Source organism: Desmodus rotundus, chromosome 1 (genome assembly GCF_022682495.2).
Source record: "Desmodus rotundus isolate HL8 chromosome 1, HLdesRot8A.1, whole genome shotgun sequence".
Classification (NCBI taxonomy): Eukaryota; Metazoa; Chordata; class Mammalia; order Chiroptera; family Phyllostomidae; genus Desmodus; species Desmodus rotundus.
Window position 1 is genome coordinate 31,076,031 of NC_071387.1, and position 24,877 is coordinate 31,100,907.

Sequence of the window (24,877 nt, forward strand, 5' to 3'; positions counted from 1 at the left end):
CCTTACTTTTAAAAAAAAAGAGAATTAGCCCTGGCTAGTGTGCCTCAGTGGATTGAGCTGTGGACTGCAAACCAAAGGGTCCCCGGTTCAATTCTCAGGCATGGCATATGCCTGGGTTGTGGGCCAGGCCCCCAGTACGGGGTGCATGAGAGGCAATGACATACTGATTTTTCTCTCCCTCTCTTTCGCCTTCCCTTACCCTCTCTCTCAGAGTAAATAAATAAAATCTTTTCAAAAAGATCAAAACTATGAACAATCAAATAGCAATAAATACATATGTATCAACAAGTGAATCTAAAAAACTAAGCTAACAAGAAGAACAGAGACAGAATGTTTTGATGGTTGCCAGATGGGAGAGGTGTGTGGAAGAATGGGTAAAGAGGTGAGGGGATTAAGAAGTACAAATAGGTAGCTACGGAATAGCCATGGGATGTAAAGTACAGTATAGGAAATGGAGTAGCCAAAGAACTTACATGCATGACCCATGAATATGAACAATGGTGTGGGGATTGCCTGAGGGAGTGGGTGGTACTGAATGAAGGGGGGCAAAGGGGGAAAATTGAGACAATAGTAATAGCATAGTCAATAAAATACAATTAAAGAAAAGAAGCGAATTGCCCAAGAATGCAATGTTGGCTTTGATAATACAGAAATGAATATGTCTTGGTGGTGGGAAAATGGAGACAACTGTATTCAAACAACAATAAGAAAAAGAAATGAATATGTCTGCAAATGTCTTCAGAAATAAAGTAATTGGTATTAATAGTTACAAAAAATATACATATATTTTTACATGTATAAAACATAATGTATTTTTAAGGACAAAAGTAATTATTTGCTGAAGGTATGCATTTACTTTTAAAGTCATCTTAAATATGGAATGTAGGACTGTTTTGAAGAAAAACATTTAAGAAACTTAATTTTTAGGGCCTGCAACTGACTCAGTTGTCCCTCCCTCTTCTTGTACAATGCTCATCTCTAACATAAATTGGCAACACTGCATGAAGTAGTTTCACATTTATTTTCTTCTTGAAACAGACTGTCCTGCACCTGTAAGGAGATGACCATAAGAGAAAGCAAGGAAGGCAACTTCTGACTGCTTACAGCAGTAGTAGCTGAGGGAAAGACCACATTCTCTGCCGCGCAGGCGCATGACTCTGGGAAAGCTGTCCTGAGAATCACTTGCTAGAGGAGACATCACATATGCAAAATCAACCACTTATATACTCAAAATTAGGGAATCAGCTGAAGAATGACTTTACAGAGCAGGTGGTTTGGAGCTTAGTTTTGGACCATGGGTAAGATTTAGAAGAGTCAGTAATGTGGCCTAATATCATTGTCGGGCAGAGGTTCAGAGCATGGCATATCTGGGGACCGTGAGGACGGGTATCCCTTAGAGCTATTGCGGGTTCAGTTTCAGGTCACCACAAGAGAGCGAGTTGTCATCTTTTTGCTAGTGGAGGGTTTTACCTTCAATTTGAAACAACACAACATCTGTGGAGCACATTAAAGTGAGGTGCAATAAAATGAGGCACACCTGTAAGTTAGTTTGGCTGGGCCTGAAGAGCATAAGAGGAGGAATAATTGAAGGCAAATTTGGAGACATGTGTTGGGACTCTAAATGCATTAAGAAGCCTTATCAGTGATAGAGAATCCTGGAAGGTTTCAGAGAGACAGAAGGGAGGCTAGTCATATTTGGTTGAGAAGTCTTAGAAAAGTTTCCAACAGGAGACAAGTCCTTTTTCAGTTTCTGTGTTGCCCACTAGACCTTTAGGTGAGGTCAGGGACCATGTCTGCCTTGCTCACCTTTGTATTGTCAGGGTCTGGCATTATAACTGGCACACACCAGGTGCTTGATAAATGCTTGTTAATGGACTGAATGAAGTAGTATTTCAGACAGATTTCAGAGGAGAAGCGTTGTGAGACGTGGAATAGAGGGGAAGAGGCAGAGGGTGGTGCTGTACTCTGCAAAGTGATTTGACTACATGATAGCATGATCAGGAAAAATACATGCATGTGAAGGAAGTGGGGGAGTCAAGTCATGGAGGGCTTGAGTGCCCAGGTGAGGGTTATTCCTTAAATGCAGAGGTTGTGAGGAGCCATTGGAGGATTTCAGACAGGCAATGACTTGGTGAGAACTTTGTTCTGGAAGAATCTTCTGACAGCAGGCAGTGTAAGTGTAAGAGAGGGTTCTGAAAGAAGAACAGTTAGGAAAGACACAGCTGCAGTCATTCAGGAGGGAGATGAGGGAGTCAAGGATAATATTCTAGGGCACGGAGCATTGGGCGCAGGTGGAAGGAAAATAATGGGGGTAATGTACACAGATGGTAAGTGATAGCATTTAGGAGGCAGAGAGAGAGAGGAGAGTCACAGACAACATTTACAGCTTGGAAACCCCAGACAAAATAGCCACATCAAGAAAATCCAGATGAGTGGGATGAGGCAGGAGATGGGAGAAAGGAAGAGTTCAGTGAACCCAGGAATCTATGGGATATTCAGGAGACATTCGATAGGCTATTGGAAATCTAAGATTGAAGTTCAGGAGAGAGGAGGTTTTAATTCCCGCAATGGTGGGCAAAGGTGTTGAGGGCCAACTCTTCTGCTGGACAACTAGAAGAGCTGGGCAAAAAGTTTTAAAAATCTCTTTGAAGGCAGACGATGAACAAAGCAGTGAGGAATTGTGGGCCAAAGTTCTAGGAGAGGGAGGAAGCCAAGAAAAGTGAGCCTAACATTTGGAGCCACTTTTCCTCTCAAAGTGATTGTTATTTCTAAAAATGGAGTCTGAAAAGCTGAGTAGGGCATTCAGGAAGCCAAGCTGGGAGAAGAAAATAGTTGACCTACCGAGAAAAGGGGCCCTGATAAATGTAACAGGTCTTTTCTTGGAACCCTGAAGGGCTACACACTAGGAATAAAGGTGAAAATAGACTAAAGCCCAGCTTTAAGTCATATAAATGCTTGATTGAATTAAAGTGATTCAGACTTTCTAGTGCCCTTAGCCTGGTACTGCCTGCTAGAAAAAAGTGTCATCCGAAAATAAAAGCATGTAAAGACAAAACACGTTCAGGAACACTTTCAGGGGGAGACATACAGTAGAATTCCTAGGGGATGCAGAAAATGGAGTTATTGGACCTAGACTTTAAAACAGCTCTGATTGCTTTCCGACTTCTGGCCAAGAAGGAGGTGTAGGTAGATACACTTTACCTCCTTGCACAAACAAAAGGAGGACAACAACAAATTTAAAAATAAAAAAATAATCAGAACTTCCAAAAAATCAAACTCTATGGAAGTCCGACAACCAAGGAGTTAAAGAAGAAACATTCATTCAGACTGGTAAGAAAGGTGAAGAGGACATGTAGCAAGGTGGCAGCTGGAGGACTGGGTGGGCAAGGCGGTGGCTGGTGGACTGGGTGGGCCCACATTTGTGAGTGGATAACCAGGAAGAGCAACTGGGGAGCAAAACAGACCACGCAATCCAGGGTTCCAGCACAGGAAAATAAAGCCTCAAAACCTCTGACAGTAAAAACCTGTGGGGTTATGCTGGCGGAATAAACCCCCAGCCTCACAGGAGAGTTTGTTGGAGAGAACCACAGGGTCCTAGAATGTACACAAACCCACCCACCCTGGAATCAGAGTCAGAAGTGCCCAATTTGCTTGTGGGTAGTGAGGGAAGTGACTGAAAGCCAGCTGAGAGCTGAGCAAGCGGCACTGTTCTCTCTCAGACCCCTCCCGCACATACAGTACCATGACGTAGTGAAGTGGATTGCCCTGCCCTGGTGAATGCCTAAGGCGCCACTCCTTACAATATAACAGCTGCACCCAGACAAAACACACACACACACACACACACACACACACAAATATGTGTATATGGCCTTAATGAAAGAACAGATCACAGCTCTAAAAACTAAGCAATAAAGAAATAGCCAACCTATCAGATACAGAGTTCAAAACACTGGTAATCAGGATGCTCACAGAAATGGTTGAATATGGTCACAAAATAGAGGAAGAGGTGAAGGCTATGCAAAGTGAAATAAAGGAAAATGTACGGGGAACCAACAGTGACAGGAAGGAAACTGGGACTCAAATCAATGATTTGGACCAGAAGAAATAAACACTCAACTAGAACAGAATGAGGAGAGACTTAGGAACCTCCAGGACATCTTGAAACGTTCCAACATCCGAATTATAGGGGTACCGGAAGGAGAAGAGGAAGAGCAAGAAATGGAAAACTCATTTGAAAAAATAATGAAGGAGAACTGCCCCAACCTGGCAAAAGAAACAGACTTCCAGGGAATCCAGGAAGCTAGGGAGTCCCAAACAAGTTGGACCCAAGGAAGCACACACTAAGGCACATCATAACTACGTTACCCAAGATTAAAGATAAGGAGAGGATCTTAGAAGCAGCAAGAGAAAAGGAAACAGTTACCTACAAAGGAGTTCCCATAAGGCTATCAGCTGATTTCTCAAAAGAGACCTTGCAGGCTAGAAGGGACTGGAAAGAAGTATTCAAAGTCATGAAAGGCAAGGGCCTACATCCAAGATTGCTCTATCCGGCAAAGATATCATTTAGAATGAAAGGGCAGATCAAGTGCTTCCCAGATAAGGTCAAGTTAAAGGAGTCCATCATCACCAAGCCTTTATTATATGAAATGTTGAAGGGATTTATCTAAGAAAAAGAAGATGATAAAAAATATGAACAGTAAAATGACAACAAACTCACAACTATCAACAACTGAACATAAAAAAACAAAAACAAACAAGCAAACAACTAGAACGGGAAGAGAATCACAGAAATGGAGATCACATGGAGGGTTATCAGCAGGGAGGGGGAGAGGGGATCATGGGGGAAAAGGTACAGGGAATAAGAAGCATAAACGATCAGTACTAAAGAGACAAGGGAAAGTTAAGAGTAGTAGTATAGGAAATAGAGAAGCTAAAGAACTTATATGTACGACCCATGGACATGACCTAAGGGGGAAGAATGCAGGTGGGAGGGGGTTTCAGGGCAGAGAGGAATAAATGGGGGGAAATTGGACAACTGTAATAGCATAATCAATAAAACATATTTACAAAAATAAATAAAATAACTATGATTAATGAGTCCAAGGAATTAAAAGAAAATAAGAAGTCAGCAGTTTGAAAATTTGAGGACTAAAATGTGCTGTAGCTGATATTAAGAATTCAATAGATACCAGCAATTCCGCTGCTGGGATTATACCCTAAGAACCCTGAATCACCAATCCAAAAGAACCTATGCACCCCAGTGTTCATAGCAGCACAATTTACAATAGCCAAGTACTGGAAGCAACCTAAGTGCCCATCAGCAAATGAGTGGATAAAAAAACTATGGTATATTTACGCAATGGAATTCTATGCAGCAGAGAGAAAGAAGGAGTTTATACCCTTTGCAATAGCATGGATGGAACTGGAGAGCATTATGCTAAGTGAAATAAGCCAGGCGGTAAGGGACAAATACCATATGATCTCACCTTTAACTGGAACATAATCAACAGAAGAAAAAAGCAAACAAAATATAACCAGAGACATTGAAGTTAAGAACAATCTAACAATAGCCAGGGGGGAGTGGGGAGGGGACAGTGAGGAGAGGGGATTACAGGAACTACTATAAAGGACACATGGACAAAATCAAGGTGGAGGGTGGAGGTGGGGGAGGGAGGTGGGTTCCCCTGGGGTGGGTGGAGGGATGGGGAGAAAAGGCATACAACTGTAATTGAATAACAATAAAAATTTTTAAAAAAGAGAATTCAATACACAAGTTTTAATATTGGATTAGACATAGATGAAAAGAGAATTAGTGAACCAGAAGGTAGAGCAGAAGAATATCCAGGCTGAAACATAGAATCAAAAGGATGAAAAACACGGGAAAAAAGCATAAAAGACATGGGATACGAGGAATAGGTTTTATAAACATGTAATTTTAGCTAGGAGAGAAGATAGAGAATGGAGCAATGTTAGAAAATAGCTAAGAACTTCCCAAAATTGATAAAATCAATCAAGCTAAAATTTCAAGATTCCCCATGAATTCCAAACAAGATAAAAATACTGTCCCTAAAGGAATTTTTTAAAGTTTGTGTCTCTTGTGCACTTTTAAATTGACATCTAAATTTTTTCAGAATAGCTTAATTAGCTGTCAGGGATGTAATTTCTAATATACTGTAAATATTGATCATTTCAAATGAAACTGTTGCATTGATCTTTTAAATGTATCCAGTGTCTTCTAAAATCTATAATGACTTGATAATTACCATCTATTTAAAAAATACATGACAACGCTTTTCATTAATCTTAAGAAATTTCAAATTCTTATTTTTGCTCCATGAGTATAAATTACCATTCCAATACTTGCCCCTATTCTATTAGAATTTTGTGCTTGAAATACTTTTATTGATCAACTTATCATACTTTGTTAACAAAAATAATATAAATATAATTGCCTTTTAAAAAATATCCCATTGTCATAAGGCTCTGAATGTTAAAATTTTGTTTTGGATTGACATCATTGTATTTATTAACAGTATAAGCAACAAAAATATACCCCCAAATTTTGTAATTCTTACATATAAAAGTAAGATTTCATTAGAAACTCCTGACTTAATGAGATAGGCTTGTATTATCTATTGCTGTGTAATAAATTATCTTGAACTTAGCATCTTTTAAAAAAAACTTTTATTTACTGATTTTAGAGAGAGAGAGGAATGGGGGGGGAGAGAGAGAGATTTGTTGTTCCACTTAGTTTTGCATTCACTAGTTGATTCTTGTATGTGCCTTGACTAGGGATGGAACTCACAACTTTGGCGTATCAGGACGACACTCCACTAACTGAGCTACTAGGCTTTGATAATTAGCATCTTAAAATAACAGACATTTATTACCTCACACAGTTTCTGAAAGTCAGGAATCTAGGAGGGCTTAACTGCGTGGCCCTTACTGTGGTTTTAATGTGCATCTCACTGATGGCTAATGATAGCGCATCTTTTCATGGCCTTGTGCGTTTCTTCTTAGATCCTTTGCCCGTCTTTTAATTTTTTTTTTGCCTTTTCCTGTTGAGTTGTAAGAGCTCTTTATGTACTCTAATACAGATACCTTGTTGGATAAATGCTTTGCAAACATTTTCTCAATCTGTGTCTTTCCGCTTTGATGGTGTCCTTTGAGGAACAAAAGTTTTTAATTTTAATGATAGTTACTTACATTTTTTGGAATAATATCTAAGAAACCAATGCCTATTCAAAGTCATAAAGACACACCCATGTGAGACTGATAAAAATTTTCAAAAAATTCAAAATCGGGAATAAAAAATGGGATCACTGAAAATTCTAAAGATATTTTCTTTCTTTTTTTAAAAAAAGATTTTATTTATTTATTTTTTAGAGAGAGGAACGGAAGGAGAAAGAAAGGGCGAGAAAAATCAGTGTTTGGTTGCCTCTTGTGCACCCCTGCTGGGAACCTGGATGGGAACCCAAGCATGCGCCCTGGCTGGGAATTGAACCTGCAACCCTTTGGTTCACAGACTGGCACTCAGTCCACTGAGCCATACCAGCCAGGGATCTAAAGATATTTTCAAGATCATAAAAGGATATAAAAGCAATTGCATGTTAATGACTTTGAAAATTTAAATGAAATAGAGAAATTCCTAGAAAAATACGATTTAAAGGTAACAGGAGACATAGAATTGAATATTCCTAAGAGCAGTAAAAACAATTGAATAAATTAAAAACCTTCCCACGAAGAAAACTCCATTTGTTTTCATTAGTGAAAATTCCAGTCTTTACCAATTCTTTCAGAGAATTTAAAAAAAGAGGATACACTCCTCAGCTCATTTTATATGAAGCATAATCTTGTTACAAACCCTAACAAAGACAGTAAGAGAAAGGAGAATTATAGGCAGTTATTCATGAATAGAGTTGAAAATCCCCGGTCTTTCCCATTGAATGCAGCTACAAAACCTAGCCAGAACGAGGAAACAGAAGCTATTTGAGAACTCTGAAGCTCTGGCTGGTGTGGTTCAGTGGGTGGGGCCTCCATCCGCAGACTGAGGGGTCGCAGGTTTGATTGCTGGTGGAAGCACATGTCTGGGCTGCAGGCCCTCCCGGTTGGGGGCCTGCGGGAGGTGGCCCATTAGTGCTTCTCTCTCACATCAGTGCTTCGCTTCCTTCCTTCCCCCCTCTCTAAAAATAATTACATAAATACAACCTTTGTAAAAAGTAAGTTGTGGCGCATGAATGGGGGAAGAAGACCAGAATGTGAAACATTGAACTGGCAATGAGTTCCCCATTTTTTTTATCCTCTGGTCCTCCTGCCTGGGCAAGGTTCTGATAGTACGGCAGAGTGTGCTAAGCAACGCTCTAACTTCTGGCTGGGGAACTAAGAAGAGGAACCCCAGGGAAGTGAATAGTATAAGGGAAATCATAGAGAGGGAGGAGCTTGGGAAACTGACCCCATAAAATTATTTACAAACTCCTTTAGGAGTTTACACCTTTACAACCAAATTTAGGTTGATCTAGTCTTCAGCATGTAAAAAGACTTTCACTGAATTTACCACCATCCAGGTCCCAGACTGACCACTGGGTGGCATACACTTGGGAACGATCAGAGTCCCATGACAAAGTCTTTGAAAACTGAAATAAAATTCTAACTACAGCCCACAAAAGTTAGTTGGAACTTAAGACCTGAACCTAATTGGGTCAACTGCATATTAATACAAAATGTCAACTCTTCATAGAATTTCCCCCGTCATTTAATATATTTTTAATTTTAGAGAGGGGCGAGAAACATCTATGTGAGAGAGAAACATCGCCGCCAGGGGGGATGAAACCTGCAATCCAGGCATGTGCCCCAAACAAGAATTGAACCCACGGACCTTTCCACACACCCCTTCGGGTGGCAGAGTCTTCATAGGATTTCAACAACACCCAAAGTCTCACGTCATAATGTTCAAAATGTTTAAGATATAATCTAGAATTACTTGGCATATGAATAACCAGGAAAATTTCCATTCACAAATTAAAAGGCAACACATGTAAATACCAAGATGACTTAGATATTGGAATTGTCTGACAAAGACTTTAAAGCAGCTATTATTTTAAAAATGCTATAATAATTGCAAATACCCTTGGAACAAATGGAAAACTAGAAAGTTTCAGTAAAGAAATGGAAAAAATTTTTTTAAATAGCCCTGACCTGTGTGGCTCAGTTGGTTGGGCATCATCCCGCAAAGCGAAAGGTCACCGTTTTGATTCCTGGCCAGGGCGCATGGCAGGGTTGCAGGTTCCATCTCCGGCTGGGCACATCTGGAAGGCAACTGACAGCTGTTTCTCTCCCTCTCTATCTCCCTCCCTTCCCCCCTCTCTAAAAATTAATGAATAAAATTTTTCTTAAAAATGCAAATGTTAGAACTAAGAAATAGATAAATAAACAACTTAGTGAATAGACCCCAAGGAAAATGGAGATGACAAAGGTAAGGGTCAGTGAACATGGAGATTGATTGGTAGGAATGAGTCCGTACAATAGTGAGGGGAAAAAAAAAACCTGAAAAAAGCCCCAGGGACCTATGGAACAACAAGAACCCCCCCCCCCAAAAAAGTTCAACATCAGACTTTCAGAAAAAGGAGAAAGCATGGAGAGCTGGGAAAATATTTGAAGTAATAATGGCTGAAAACTTTCTAAATTTGGTAAAGATATTAATGTACTGATTAAGAAAGCTCTGTGAACCCGAATCAAAATAAAGCCAAAGAAATTTATATCCAGACATATCACAACACAACTGCTGAAAACTAAAGAAAATTTAAAATATTCAAAGCAGCCAGACAAAAATAACACATTATTTACAGGAACAATGATTTGAATGAATGATGAATTCCCATCAGAAACCATGAAGGCCAGAAAAGGTGGCACAACATTTTTATTTATTTTTTCTTTGTTTATTAGAGAGAGACAGGGAGGGAGCGAGAAAGAAGAAGAGAAATATCAAAGTGAGAAAGAAACATTGGTTGCCTCCCATATGTGCCCCAGCTGGGGACTGAACCCTCAACCTAGGCACGCATGTGCCCTGACTGGAATCAAACCAGCGACCTTTTGCCTTTTGCAGGATGACCCCACTGAGCCACACTGGTCAGGGCTGGCACAACATTTTTAATGTATTGAAAAAAAAGAACTATTAAGTCAGAATTTTATATCCAGTGAAAATAACCTTCAGTAGTGAGGGTGAAATAAAGTATCTCAGAAGAAGAAAAAGAGAATTCATGGCCAGCCAAGATGTTCTGGAAGAATGGCTAAAGGAAGTTTCTCAGAGAGAAAAGAAATGGCACCAAAAGGAAACCTGAAACCTCAGGAATGAAGAGTGACAGAAATTAGATTTGGGTAAATATAACAAGCTATTCTTTTCTTTTTGAGTTCTTGAAATATCCTTGATGTTTGAAAGCAAAAAAATGTAAGTGTCCGATGGGGTTTTCACGTGTGCAGAGGTAATGGACAACACAGCCCTAACATAAAAGGGGGAAGATAAAAGGACCTAGCTAGCAGAACAGTTTTTATATTCTACTTGAAGTACAAAATATTAATTTTAAAAAGACTATTAAGCCCTGGCCAGGTGGTTCAGTCGGTTGGAGCATCGTCCGGTTTATCAAAAGGTTGCGGGTTCAGTTCCCAGTCAGGGATTGTACCTAGGTTGTGAGTTCCATCACCAGTTGCAGTGCATATCGGAGGCAACTGGTCAATGTTTCTCTCTCATGTTGTTGTTTCTCCCTCTTTCTCTCTCTCCCCCTTCCTATCTCTAAAATCAATAAACATATCCTCGGTTGAGGGTTTTTAAAAAAGGGCTATTAAGTTCAGTACATATACTGTAATCCTTAAAACAATCAATACAATTTTTATACACAGTGATGTAGTCAAAACACAGAATATTAAAATGGAATACTTTTAATATTCAAATAACCCAAAAGTCAGGAAAGAAGGCAGTGGAATAAGAAAGCAGCAAAAGGGGAAAACATAATAAAATGGTTGGCCTAAATCCAAACATATCAATAATTGTATTAAATATGATTTTTAAATGTGACTTTTAGATATACCAATGAAAAAACAGAAGCGGATAGAATTAATAATAAAACATGACCCAATTACATTCTGCCTACAAGAAACTCACTTCAAATGTAATGCTATGAATAGGTTGGAAACACTAATATCAGAAAAAGTAGACTCAAAGCAAGCAGAATTACAAGAGATAAAGGCATTGAGATCTGTCCAGTCATTGTTGATAAAATGAGAATGGTTTGTGTGACATCAGTGTAACCTGGCAGCCAAGGAGAGGGGACTGGAATGCACTTGTGCGAACAATGACGACTTCACTGTACTAGTCAGTGGGGGAGGTACATGCTGTTGAGTGAGCATATACACTGTGTAGCTCTTGCTTTCAAAATGACTGAGGAGGTAGAGCAATGAATCTGCATCAAATTTTGCATTAAGTTTGAACATTCCTCTGTGGAAACTATTTCAGTGATTCAGAAGGCCGAAGCTATGGGCAACTGGTGATTGGCAGCTTCATCACAACGCACCCACTCAGGCACCATGTCTCATACAGAGTGTTTTGGTGAAATATCAAATCACACAGGTGACTCAGCCCCCCTTCAGCCCAGATTTGGTGCCCTGTGACTTCTGGCTTTTCCCAAAACTAAAATCACCTTTGAAACAGAAGAGATTTCAGACCATTAATGAGATTCAAGAACATATGACAGGGCAGGTGATGGTGATTGAGAGAACTGTGTGAGGTCCTCAGGTGCCTACTTTGAAGGGGACTGAGGTGTCATCATCTTATGTACAATGTTTCTTATATCTTGTATCTGCTTCAGTAAGTGTCTCTACTTTTTACATTACATGGCTGGATACCTTCTGACAGACCTCGTATCTTACATAACAATAAAAGAATCAATTCACCAAGAAAATACTACAACCCTAAATGCGTGTGTAAGTAACAACGGTGACCTCAAAACACATGAAGCAAAACCCGACAGAACTCAAGAGAGAAATACACAAACCCACAATTATAGTTGGGGTCTTTAACACTCCTATCACAACAATCTATAGAACTAGTAAAAAGAAAGTCAGAAAGATTATGGAAGGCTCAGACACCATCAACCAACTGGACCCCACTGGCGTTTGTAGGACGCTGTGACTACAGCCAAACGTACATTTTTTTCAAGTGCACGTGGGACATTCACCAAGATAGACCATATCCAGGGTCATAAAACAAACCTTAAACATTAAAAGGATTTGGAAAAACACACAATGTATGTCCTTGGACCATAATGGAATTAAAGTAGATATCACAAACAGAAAGATAATAGGAAAATCCAAACCTTTGGAAATTAAACAACACACGTCTAAATGTAATCATTGGGTCAGAGAGGAAATCTCAAGGAAAATTAGAACATATTTTGAACTGAATGAATGAAAATAAAGACATATAAAATTGGTGGAATGTAAAGTAGTTCTTAGAGTGAAATCCATAGTATTAATTGCTTACATTAGAAAATAAGAGAGATTTCAAATAATCTATGCTTCTACCTTAAGAAACTAGAAAAACAAGTGCAAATTAAACTTAGCAAGCAGAAGGAAAGAAATAATAAAGATAAGAGCATAAATCAATGAAATTGAAAACAGAATAAATTAATGAAGTCAAAAGCTGGCTCTTCAAGAAAGTCAATAAAATAAATCTCTGGCAAAACTGACAAGAGAGGAGACACAAATTACTAGTGTCACAGAATGAAAGACTCTGCAAACATTAGAAGGATAATAAGATAATATTACGAACAACTCTATGTACATAATTTTGACAGCTTAAGTGAAATGAACAAATTCTTGAAAGTCACAAACTACCCAAATTCACCAAAGATGAAATAGATAATCTAAATAATCCTATAACTATTTAAGCAATTGAATTTTTTAAAACCTCCCACAAAAATAAATCTCCAGGACCAGAGTGCCATTGTTGGACAGTTCCACCAAATATTTAAAGCAACACCAGCCCTGACCTGTGTGGCTCAGTTGGCTGGGCATTGTCCCACAGAGCAAAAGGTGGACAGCTTGATTCCCAGTCAGGGCACACGCCTTGGTTGCAGTTTTGGTCCCAGTCTGGGCACAGAAGCAGCCAATAGATGTTTCTCTCTTGCATTGATGTTTCTCTCCCTTTCTCCCTCCCTTTCCCTCTTTCTAAAGATAAATAAATAAAATCTTTAAAAAAGAAAAGAAGTAACACTAATTCTCCATAATGTCTCTAGAAAAAGAGAGAGAGTACTTCCCAACTTATTTCATGAGGCAAGCATTACTCTGATATCAGGATTAGACAAAGAAAGTGCAAAAAAACCCCAAAACACATAGATCAGTATTCCCCTAAGGACAAGACGCAAAATCCCCTAACAGAGTATTAGCAAATTGAATCTAGCAGCATATAAAAGGAACTATATAGCATGTCAAAACAGAGTTTATCCCAGGATGCAAGGCTGGTTCAATATTTGAAAAATAAATCAATATCATCTGCCACATTCACAGTCTAATGAAAAAAAACAATTATATTAATTTATGCAGAAAAACATTGGACAAAATTCAATATCCAGTTATAAAATCTCAGGGAACTAGGGACAGAACAGAACTTCCGCAGCCTGATAAAGGACACTTATGAAAAACCTATCATATTTAATGCTGAAAGACTGACTGCTCTCCCATAAGGTCAGGGACAAGTAAAAGATGTTCCCTGTCATCGCTCTTATTCAGCATTGTACTGAACGTCCTAGCCAGTACAGCAAGACAAAAAGAAATAAAAGACAAACAGATCGGAGAGGAACAAATAAAATTGTCCCCGTTTGCAGATGACGTGATTGTGCATAGAAAATTTTAAGAAATCTACAAAAAAAAACCCTCATAAAATTAATAAGTGAGCTTTGCAAAGTTGCAAGCTACATGGTCAACACTACAAGAATCAGTCATATTTTGCCCTGGCCAGTGTGGCTCAGTTGGCTGGGTGTCATCCCATGAATGGAAAGGTTGCTGGTTCGATTCCCAACCTGGGCTGAGGTCAGGGATGCGTAGAAGAGGCAACCAATGATGTTTCTCTCTCACATTAATGTTTCTTTCCCTCTCTCTAAAAATAAATGAATAAAATCTTAATTTAAAAAATCAATCATATTTCTATATACTAGCAATGTATAATTAAAAACAAATTTTTTTAAATAGGTAAATGCAAAAGCTTGATATAATTTAACAGATAAAAACCTGAGTGAATATATAGCAATGGGATCCAGTAATATTTTAAAGGAATTAAATAATTACTGAGTCTAATAAATATAAAATATATAGTATTTTATGTAAAAATACATAATACGCCATAACCTAGATAGGTTTATCCCAGGAATGAACAGATGGTTTTATTATTTTTAAAAGATTTTATTTATTTATTTATTTAGAGAGAGGGGAATGGAGGGAGAAAGAAAGAGAGAGAAACATCAGTGTGAGAGAGAAATATTGATCAGTTGCCTCTCACACTCCCCCAACCCAGGATCGAACCTGCAACCCAGGCATGTACCCTGACTGGGAATTGAACTGGCGACCTTTTGCTTTGTGGGATGATGCTCAACCAACTGAGCTACACAGGTCAGGGCAGAACAGATGATGTCACTCTGATAAATTAATAAAAGTGGCTTGTCCTATTGTAGATTGAAGGAAAAACCATGCTCATTTAATGGGTGCAGAAAAAGTATTTGATACCATTCAATATCATGAAAAAAACTCCCAGTAAACTTGGAATAGAGGAAACCTCCATAAAGAAAAAAAGTTATCTTGCATACATAATTGTGTATATGCAAAGTAGGGAAATATCTACAAATAAATTATGAGAAAGATCCTTATGTATTCTGGACACAAGTCATTTGCCAGAAAGGTGATTTGCAAACATTTTTCTCAATATGCGGCTGCTCTTTTTAGTCTCTTAACAGTTTTTTTCCCAGAGCAAAAGTTTTTCATTTTGATGAGATCCAATTTATCATTGTTTTTAGTGGATCACCTTTTTGGTGTTCTATCGAAGAAATCTTGCTTAACCCCAGGTTACACAGATTTTCTTCAAACTTTCTTCTAGTAGTTTTATAGTTTTACATTTACAGCTATGATTCATATTGAATGGCGGGAAGATATTTACCACACAATTCACAACCGATAAAGGGTTCACATCCAGAATATCTAAAGACCTCCTACAACTTGCTAAATACAAATCAATATATAGAAATCAACTGTATTTCTGTAAACTAACTATAAAAAGAAAGCAAATTTTAAAAGACTACAACATATGTAATTTTAAAATGTCAAGTAGCTAGGAATAAGTCTATCAAAAGTTGTGAGAGACCTCCACAGAGTAAAGTATACGAGGCCTGTCTGGAAAAAGTCCAGCCATTGTCAACATAATGAGAACGGTTTGCACGACATCCATGTAACCTGGCAGCCAAGGAGAGTGGACTGGAATGTGCATGCATGAACAATGATGCCTTTACTGTACTAGTCAGTGGGGACGGTAGATGCCATTGAGTGAGCATGTGTACTGTGTGGCTGTTGCATTCAAAATGACTGAGCAAGTAGAGAATCTCCTTCAAATTTTGTGTTAAGCCTGAACATGCCTGCACAGAAACTGTTCGGATGACTCAGAAGGCTTTCGGGGATGATGCACTGAGTGCGGTGCAAATACAGCTGTGGCACAAACGCTTCAAAGATGGCTGAGAATCTGTTGAAAGTGATCCATGTTCTGGAAGGCCTGCAACAAGCAGAACACTTGGGAATGTTGAACATGTATGGGCTGCAATCAACAAAGATCAATGACTGACTGCGAGAACTAGAAGCTGATCTGGGGATGCCAAACACTACTGAGTCCGAGATTTTGACACAGGATCTTGGCATGAAACGTATTGTGGCAAAATTTGTTCTGTGGCTTCTGCTTCCAGAGCAGAAGGAACACCGTGCTGCAGTTGGGAGAACTGTGTGAGGTCCCAAGGTGCCTGCTTTGAAGAAGACTGAGGTGGTATCGTCCTATGGACAATGTTTCTTGTGTCTTAAATCTTCTTCCATGAATGTCTCTATTTTTTGTATTACATGGATGGATACTTTCTGGGCAGACATCATAAAACTTAAGAGAAATTAAAGAGTCCTCCCCCAAACGGTGTGACATACCATATCCATGAATTTTAAAACTTTTTAAAAAATATTTTATTTATTGCCCTTGCTGGTGTGGTTTAGTTGTTTGGAGCATTATCCTGTCAATCAAAAGGTTGCAGGTTCAATTCCCGGTCAGGGCACATGCCTCAGTTGCAGGTTCGGTCCCTGATCGGGGCACAAATAGGAGGCAACCCACTGATGTTTCTGATACCAAAGAAACTGGGCCGCACCGGTCAGGGCACCATGTCCATGAATTTTAAAAATTGATATTGTAAACACCTGAAATTTCCCTAAATTGATATAAAAATTCAGTGCATTCATAACCAAAACCCCAACAGGTTTTTTTCATGCATCTTGACAAACTAACTCTGAACGGTATAGGTTGGGGCGTGTACGAGAAGGCAAACAATAGATGTTTCTCTCTCTCATTGATGTTTCTCTCTGCCACCCCCCCCCCCGCCCGCCCAAAGCAATGAAAAAATGTCCTCGGGCGAGGATTTAAAAAAAAGGTTTAAAATGTTTCTTACAAGTCTAAATAAGTATTCTAACTGATGTGATGTATTCACTTATGTTTAAAGATGTAACATCTTGCCCTGTCTGCTGTGGCTCAGTGGATTGAGTGCCAGCATGCAGACCAAAGGGTCACCGGTTCTATTCCCAGTCAGGGCACATGCCTGCATTGTGGGCTAGGCCCCAGTTGGGGACACACAAAAGGCAACCACATGTTGATTCTTCTCTCCCATTTCTCCCTCCCTTTCCCTCTCTCTAAAAATAAATAAAATCTTTAAAAAAAAAAAAGATGTAACATCTTTTGGAAGTAAATGTGGAACTTTTTACGTCATCCTTTAAATGGTACGTAGTGTAAAACCAGACACTTGAGAAGGAAAACTCATCCCTGAGAGTGGTGAAAATGCAGCAAGGCCATGCCTGCTGGTGGGTATTTTCTATCCTACTTTTAACAACTCTTGAGTATTCTAATTCTAAACAGATAGATAGGCAGGAAGGCAGAGAGCCTTGTCATGGTTCTGTGGCCTGAATGAAATAATGCCCTACAGCCATCAATGTTTCTGAGCCAGGCTGTCTTTATTTTGTCCCCATCGAATGCTTCCTTGGGGGTGATATTTTCTCTAATAACAGCTGAGCACAGAAGAGGCAAGGTTATTGAACTGCCATAAAAAATAAGCCCATGAAGAGGTGCTCAGCATATGGGCCGTGGGGGAAATGCAAACCCAAACCACAGTGAGGTGCTATTTACTCCCAGGAGGATGGCTGTGATTGGGAAGGGGGAGGGCAAGAAGTGAGGATGCAGGGAAATGGGAACCCTCATACACTGCAGGTGTGAATGTAAGACGATGCAGCTGCTTTGGAAAACAGTCTGGCAGTTCCTCACATGGTTAAACAGGGAGTCACCATGTGATCCAGCAATTCTACTCCTAGGTATGTGCCCGGGAGAAATGAAAACGTAAGTGAACACAAAAACTTGTACACGAATGCTCATTGAGCATTATCCGTAATAGCCAAGAAGGAGAAACAACCCAAATCCCCATTAACTAACTCATAAATGCGTAAATAAATGTTATATATTCCCACAATGGAATATTATTCATCCAAAAAAAGAAATGAAGTCAGGTAAAAGGTCACATATTATATGATTCCATTTATATGAAAAGTCTCAAATAGGCAAATCTGGAGGCAGAAAAATTAGTGGTTGCCTGGGGCAGAAAAGATGAGGGGGTGGGAGGGTGACAGCTGAGGGAGTACGGGGTTTCTTTGGGGGGTTTAAAATGTTTTAAAATTGATTGTGGTAATGGTTGTACAACTCTGAATATGCTCAAAGTCACCGAATGGTACCCTTTAAATGGTATGTGAATTATATCTCAATAAAGCTTTAAAAACTGTCACCATTCCATTGTGCTATTTAACATTTCTGTATCCCACTTGGACCAAATTAATCCAGTTTTTAACACGAGACTTCACACCTTAACAGGAACACTGTACCGATAAGAGAGAAACACAACAAACTCTTCTGTAGACATTGGGGCCGTGTTGAAAGAAGGCTTCAGCGGGGCCTCACCGGCACCAGTTTGCACCCTAATGTGGCGCCCTGGGCCAGTGCGTCCCAGGACGACTGGGAACGGATAAAGGCTGCTGTGCATGTGTAGGTGTTTGAAAGACAATTTTAAGCGGGAAGGTGGGAAAAGAAAACTCGAGTGAAATCTCCACCACAGGTACATTCTCAGGTAGATCGATTTGGGGAAAAAGGTTGAGGATCTAGAAACTGATTCCCTTAAAACTATGCGTGTCTGAATGTCCCTTGCAAAGACTTCATGTGCTACAGTTTGCAGACCTGGGTTGTAGTTCAAAAGCCTTGTCTTTCAAGGCCACGCTTCTGCTATGAATTGCTGAAGCTTCCCTGGCAGCAAAAGCCAACAGTTTGAGTCTGATTCCTACATCCCGCTGGGTCAGCCTCCTCAAGGTGATAAGCCCTGGGTGCTTCAGCCTCATGGTCTAATTTTAATGTGGAAAAGGAGGAAGGGAGGACCACATTGGTTAATATATCGAGTTATAATTCCACTATGCTAAAGATCTATTTTAGCAAGCACCCCAGTGGTTCTGCTGCCGGCGGGCATGGTCAACACTGCCCAGCACTGCAAGGAAGAGAAATAATGCTGAGAAAAGGACAAAGAGGACAGTGTCGTCAGGGGACACTGGTGGCATGGCAGGGCCAGAAGCCAGCATGAGTGGCTTGGAGATTGATCTGGAGCCAGAGAGCATAGACAACATTCAGGAAGCTCAGCCAAGGAAAGAGATGGCGAATAGTGAGAGGTAGACCTCAGAGGTGTGGAGGGTTTGTTTTCAGGAGCAGGGAAACTAGAGCATATTTATGGGACGAAGAGAAGACGTCAGGAAGAGGACGTGGAGAGGGAATTGAGGAGCCCGAGACATTGTTAGGAGGCAGAAGGAGGAGACAGGAGAGATCAGGGCTGATTTGTGGAAGGGCACCTCTTCTTGTGAGGCACAGAAAAGAAGCCAAAGCTCTGGAGAGATTTATGGTGGATGTGGGATTGTTTATGGAGATCAGGTCACCTGAACTCTATTCGTCTGGAGTTCTGGTTACAGGGTGAGATGTAAGTGGCTGAGAAAGGAGAGAGAGAAACAGTGGGGCCCCAGGACAACAGCGAGGGTTAGAGAATCAGCTGTGGGGATCGGCATCCCGAGTCAGTAAGCAGTGACTCAGCGGGCAGCCAAGCCAGGGGGCCTGGGGGCTGGGGCAGCTGGGCTTAGCTGCAGGGATCTGGAAGACCCCATTCCTCTAGCTGAGGGATGTCATGAGGTGAGCAGACGTAGGGGCTTTTCAGGGTTGGAGAACTGAGAAATGTGGGACAATTTCCAGGGGAAAGAGGGTCAGCGGTGAAGTCCAAGGTCCTGGCCTAGAAAGAGAAAAGTAAAACGTGGGCAGAGGGGTGGGCTTTGAAGAGAGGCCACCCAACACGGGGATCAGGAAGATGGTTCTGAGCAGGTTGAGCAGGATTGAGTGGGACAATGAGGAGGCTGGAGAGTTGAACCGTGAAGATACCCAAATTGCCCTGCATTGCATAACACGGGAGCCTCACGGGCCTTGGGTGCTTAATCCACAGCAATCCGCACGGCGGGTGGGACATACACCCTGGGTTCCGACACGGTATAAATGCTGTTAAATACCTCAGTAATAACTGTTTATACTGACTACTTGTTTAAATGATATTTTGGGGTATACTGGAATAAAATATATTATTGAAATCAAGTTCACCTGTTTCTTTTTACGTTTTTGACATGGCTACAGGAAAAGTTTAAAGTACACGTGCGGCTTGCACAGTACTCCCGGTGCTCGGTGCTGGTACAGATACTCCCTCCCAGGGACGTGGACTGTTGGCGCCGTGCCTGTGGCCCCAGCCCCTGGGACAGGCACCCGCGCGGAGGCCTCACTGAACGGTGTGTGTGCGTGTGTGTGTATGAACTGAGTGGGTAAGTAAATCATGAATGAATGACCGAATGGAAGAATGAGGACTCTATATCGTATTCAAGGACTTGGTCAGCTTCTTCTAAATTGTTGAGGATTCAATGTAAGTAAATAAATGAATGAAAGGGAAACAGAAGTAGTCAGAATTGAGGAAAGTTCACCAAGGTTTCGACATATGGGATTTCAAAGAGCATTTTATAGGACCTTACTTAATATAAGGGCCCAAGAACCTGGACCCTTGCCTCATCCCTTTATTTTCCTTTTTAAAAAGTCCTCCTGAAGCACTTTTTACTATATGGGACTGTCCTAGGCATTTTGCATGTTGTAACCCTTAAACTTCACATCACCCTATGAAGCAGGCATTCTTATTACCCTGCAGAAAGTTCTCAATGAAACTTGCTTACTAGAAACAATTGTAAGTAACCCCCCAACTTCACCCAAAATGATATACAGACTCACCATAACTGCATAGACAAATACAACAGCCAAATAACCCTGCCTCTCCTTCCCCCACCCCTGCACCCTCCGTCCCCCTCCCATTCCCTGTGCCGCCCCGGGCCAGGCCCATACCACCTCCTTCCTCCCTAGCCCAGGAGGCTCTTTTCCCTGACCTGGGACCTCCTCTGCCTTCCTGGGCAGACTCTAGGGAAGTGAGCGTTGGAGTCATCCAAGACTTTCCAACTGAGCAAACTTTTTAATTGTCAGTCTAGCAGATGCCTGTAAGGTGACTACAGGGGCACAGAACAGAGGGCTTTCCAGACACCACCTTGGCCAGTGCCCAGGAGATGCCTCGATCCTACCCACCAGGGACTTCTTCACAACCTCAGCTTGGGTCCCTCCAGTTACAGAGCGGCCCTGAGTTTCTATCCCTCTCCCAGAATCTCCACCTTCAGGGTTAAACGCACAATGGAACACAAAGAAGGAACCAACAGGCCATCTTCTTTTCTTTTCCTCTCTCGTTAAATTGTGAATAATAATGCATTTACTTATTCTCCCACTGAAAAAGTGTTTTAAATCCTTTGAAGAATCTTGCAGGGTAGCTTGGCTAGGCAGCAGGCAGGGCAGTCCAGTGCCTCTGGCGGCGGGGCCAGGGTCTTCCACTCGCCTGTCTTTTGGTCCAGCAAGTAGGCGTTGGGATTGATGGTGTAGTCCTTTGTCTGGACATCGTTGGCTGTGGTGATACCCCCACATACAAACACTTTGTTGTCTCCAACGGAGCATATAGCATGGGACACATCTAAGGGGCAGTTGTTGGGCAAGAGAGGCACGGAGGTGGTGGTCTTGTTGGCCTTTATCTTCTGCAGGTTGATTTCCACACTCTGCCGGTGGCTGTGCACGCAGAGGTTGTTGCCCTGATCGAAAGAGAGCAGGGGCCGGTGGTTGAACTCAATGGGGAAGGTGATACACTGGACCACGTCCCCAGTGTGGGTGTCAAAGCAGTCCACTACCCCAACCCGAGAAATGTAGCCCTTCACTAAGCACCGCCCGGTGACAATGTACAGGTTCCTGTCGCCCTTGGTGATCACAGCTGTGCCATCCATAGGAATGCTCATCTTCCCTGCCAGGTACCAGGCCTCCTTGCGCTCATCGTAGCGATAGATGTTAGAGACATACCGCCGTGGGGCAATGCTGCCACCCACGGAGTACACTGTCCCCCCACAAGTCACCATGGTGTGGAAGACAAGCCCAATTGGCAGGTCAGGCAACTTGGTCCAGGAGTTGTCATCCATGTCATACCGCCAAGCTGTCTTCAGCCCTGAAATCTGCTCAGTGGTGCCACCAGAAATGTAGATGTAGCGACCAGCAGAGGTGGCGCTCAAGGCTGCTGCCCGGTAGGGCATCTCTGAGAGCTTCAACCACAGGTTCTCCTGTATGATGTAGGCAAACACTCCATCATTGAACTTGCCATGGGCCTTTTGGCCACCTAGGATGATCACTGAATCGAGCAGGGCCCCTTTCCGCTGGTAGCTCAGCAGGCTGCAGGGCTTCTCCTGCTTGCGGTCTACAAGGACACTCTCAATCATGGTTGCGTGGGCGGAGCTGTTCTCTATGCCCATCAGCTTGTTGCTGGCAAACGTCAGTGTCTTGTTGGAGACGGCATTAAGATTGATGTAATTGAAGAACTTCTTGAAATACTTCTCCCGCTCATCCTTTCGAAAGTACACCCAATTGATGAGTGCGCTGAGAGCCTGGTCCTCATTGAGCACATGCAAATTTTCATCTCGGAGCAGGCGGCCAAAGATGATAGGTGGGCAGCGCATGAACTGCACGGAGCCCTCGGGACTAGCCCAGTAGTGGAAGTTGTCACGAATGCCGGAGTAGGCCAAGTCTGACACCTCTTTGAGCTCAAACAACTCGGCCAAGAAGAGGTAGTGCAAGCAGTTGGCACGGCGGATGGACTTAATCAGAAAGTCACTGCAGTGGATTCGAAGGCGTGGTGTGTTGAAATACTGGGCCCCACGAAGGAGCTCCTCCACGTTCTGCTCGGAGATCACCACCTTGCCGCTGTAGAAGTAGTCCAGGAGCTGCTCCACCGTGGCGGGGCTCAGGTAGTTGGGGTCAATGGTGATAAAGAGCTCATTGTTGGTCTTCATGTCGTTGCTGAAGATGAGGCTCTTCACCAGTGGAGAGACAGCAGCCAGCACATTTTGGTGTGCAAAGAAGACATGGTGGTCCACAGTCAGAGCCATGTCCCAGTACTCTTTGCGTTTCCTCTGTTTGTTCAGGTTCTGCAGCACGAAGCTGTTGTAGTTTTTCTCAGTGAATTCCAGTTTCATGGTGCTTCTTGCTGGCTGAAGCAAAAGATCAGCATAAGGTACTGGAGAACAAACCTCCTCAGGCCTTTGGGATTCAAATTGATGGTCGTTTGCAGAGCAGTTGATCAGGGAGGCATGGGTGTGGGAGAGAGGATGATGTCATAGAGTGGATGAGGTCATCACAATGCAGGCCCCCAGCAGGCCTTTCTCAAGGCACAGGCCCTTTCTCCCCTTTTATGGTTCCAGCCTGCCAAGACCAGATACCCTACCAGGACCTCAGGGTCCAGAGTTCAGGAGGAAACCCAGAGATAAGTTGCAACTCCTATCTGGGACCCTCAAAACTCAGTTCAAGGCCGCTTCTGGGATGTCAGAGCCTCCTTGGTGGGGGTAGAGTAAGAAGGGATGAGGGAGGTTGGGGGAAGAATTATTATATCATCGAGACAAATCCTCCCATTGTCTTCCCACAGGAGGGAAGCTGAGGCCCAGATAAGAGAGGGGACTTGCCCAAGATCACGTAGCCAGGTGGAAGCAGAGCAGGACCTGGAACCCAAGTTTTCTGTAACTCAGGCCCCTTTCCACTCTTTTAGGAAGCTCCTAACTACTCAGCTTTCCCTAGTCCCTGATTCTTAGGCTTTGAAGTACCTTTCTCTGCCAGGCTCCTGGGCATCAGAGAAGAAAAGCTCTGTCCTTTGGCTTCTGACCTTTGTGGCCACAGATACCATTCTTTCAAACAGAGGAAGAGGTGGAGGCCACTTACTGGATGCGGGAGTTAGCCAGGCACTGTGGGATGGGAGGGCCTCTGAAGCCCTGATTATTTCAGTTCCACAGCAAACTGGGACATTTGCCCCACATTTCCAAGCTTCTAGTTGTAAAATGTTGGGGGCTGTAGTGCATCAGCTCTCTCCATCAAGTGTGGACTTGGACAGGTGGCCCATTCTCTCTAAGCCTCACTTTCTTCCTCTGTGAGATGGGAATAGTAGCACCGGCTTCAAAGAGCATTAAGAGTTTAAATGAGAAATTCATTTAAATGAGTGTTAAGCACGATGTTTGGCTTGTAGCAAACGTTCAATAAATGCTACCTGTCTTTATTTTATTAATATTGCATCAGAGCACCAAGAGCTGGGATTTCTGGCTGCTTCCTTCACAAACACTCGCCAGGAAGCCTGGAAGGCGCCGGTCCCTTTGGGCAGGCTCCCTGAGCCTCCTGCGGCCACACGGTGGGGCTAGAGGGTCATCTCCTGCTCGGGTGGGAACTGGCGGGCTGATGCGAATGGCTCTCGGTCACTGAGCGCGCCACCTCGGCTGCACCCCTCTGCGGGCTGCGAGGGACCGTGGGGTTTCCCCTCTTCCGCTGGGCTGCCGCGCGCCTGCGTCCCCGTCCTCACCCCCCACCCCTTGGGCAGAGGCTGCAGGGCAGGTCCACTGGCTACGACCCTGGAATTCAAACCCAGGGTTTGAAAAGAGACCCAGGGCCTCTTTACGATCGCCGCAAACACCTTTGTCCACTTTACAGAAGGGGTACTGAGCCCCAGACAGGGTATGCCGGAAAGGAGCCGGCTCAGATCCAGGCGGTACCCCCTTCCCCCACCGTCCCCTCCCCGTGTCCCACCTGGCGAGGTATTTGCAGCCTCGGCCAGCTCCGCACCCGCTCCTCCGGGCTAGTGTGGGGCGCCCGTAGCGTCATTGCCAAGGAGGGATTAAGTTACAGCCGGAGCCTCCTGCGGGCCCCACCTGGACCAGCCTTGGGGAGCTCCCAGGAAGGGGCTCAACATGCGGGCCGTAGCGGCGTTGTCAGATGCAGAGAGGACCTGGGCTAGCGCTCCCCCCACCCTAATCTCCAACCTTGGCTCTAAGCCCCACTCCTGCCCCTCAGTGGGTCCTTCGTGCCCCAACTAGGGAAACTGTGTCACCGGGAGCC

The 24,877-nt window shown here is 42.7% G+C and overlaps 1 protein-coding gene across 1 annotated transcript; it reads right to left on the bottom strand.

Moving 5' to 3' along the window:
* Positions 1-21,147: 21,147 nt before the first annotated feature.
* Positions 21,148-23,092, bottom strand: CCIN (calicin). The gene has a single exon (XM_024560228.3). It carries the CDS (start codon positions 22,978-22,980, stop codon positions 21,214-21,216), a length of 1,767 nt encoding a protein of 588 aa, XP_024415996.1. The 5' UTR covers positions 22,981-23,092; the 3' UTR covers positions 21,148-21,213.
* Positions 23,093-24,877: the final 1,785 nt, after the last annotated feature.

Excerpts from the sequence above, each read along its gene's own strand:
- CCIN (XM_024560228.3), bottom strand. The coding sequence starts at position 22,980 with ATGAAACTGGAATTCACTGAGAAAAACTACAACAGCTTCGTGCTGCAG.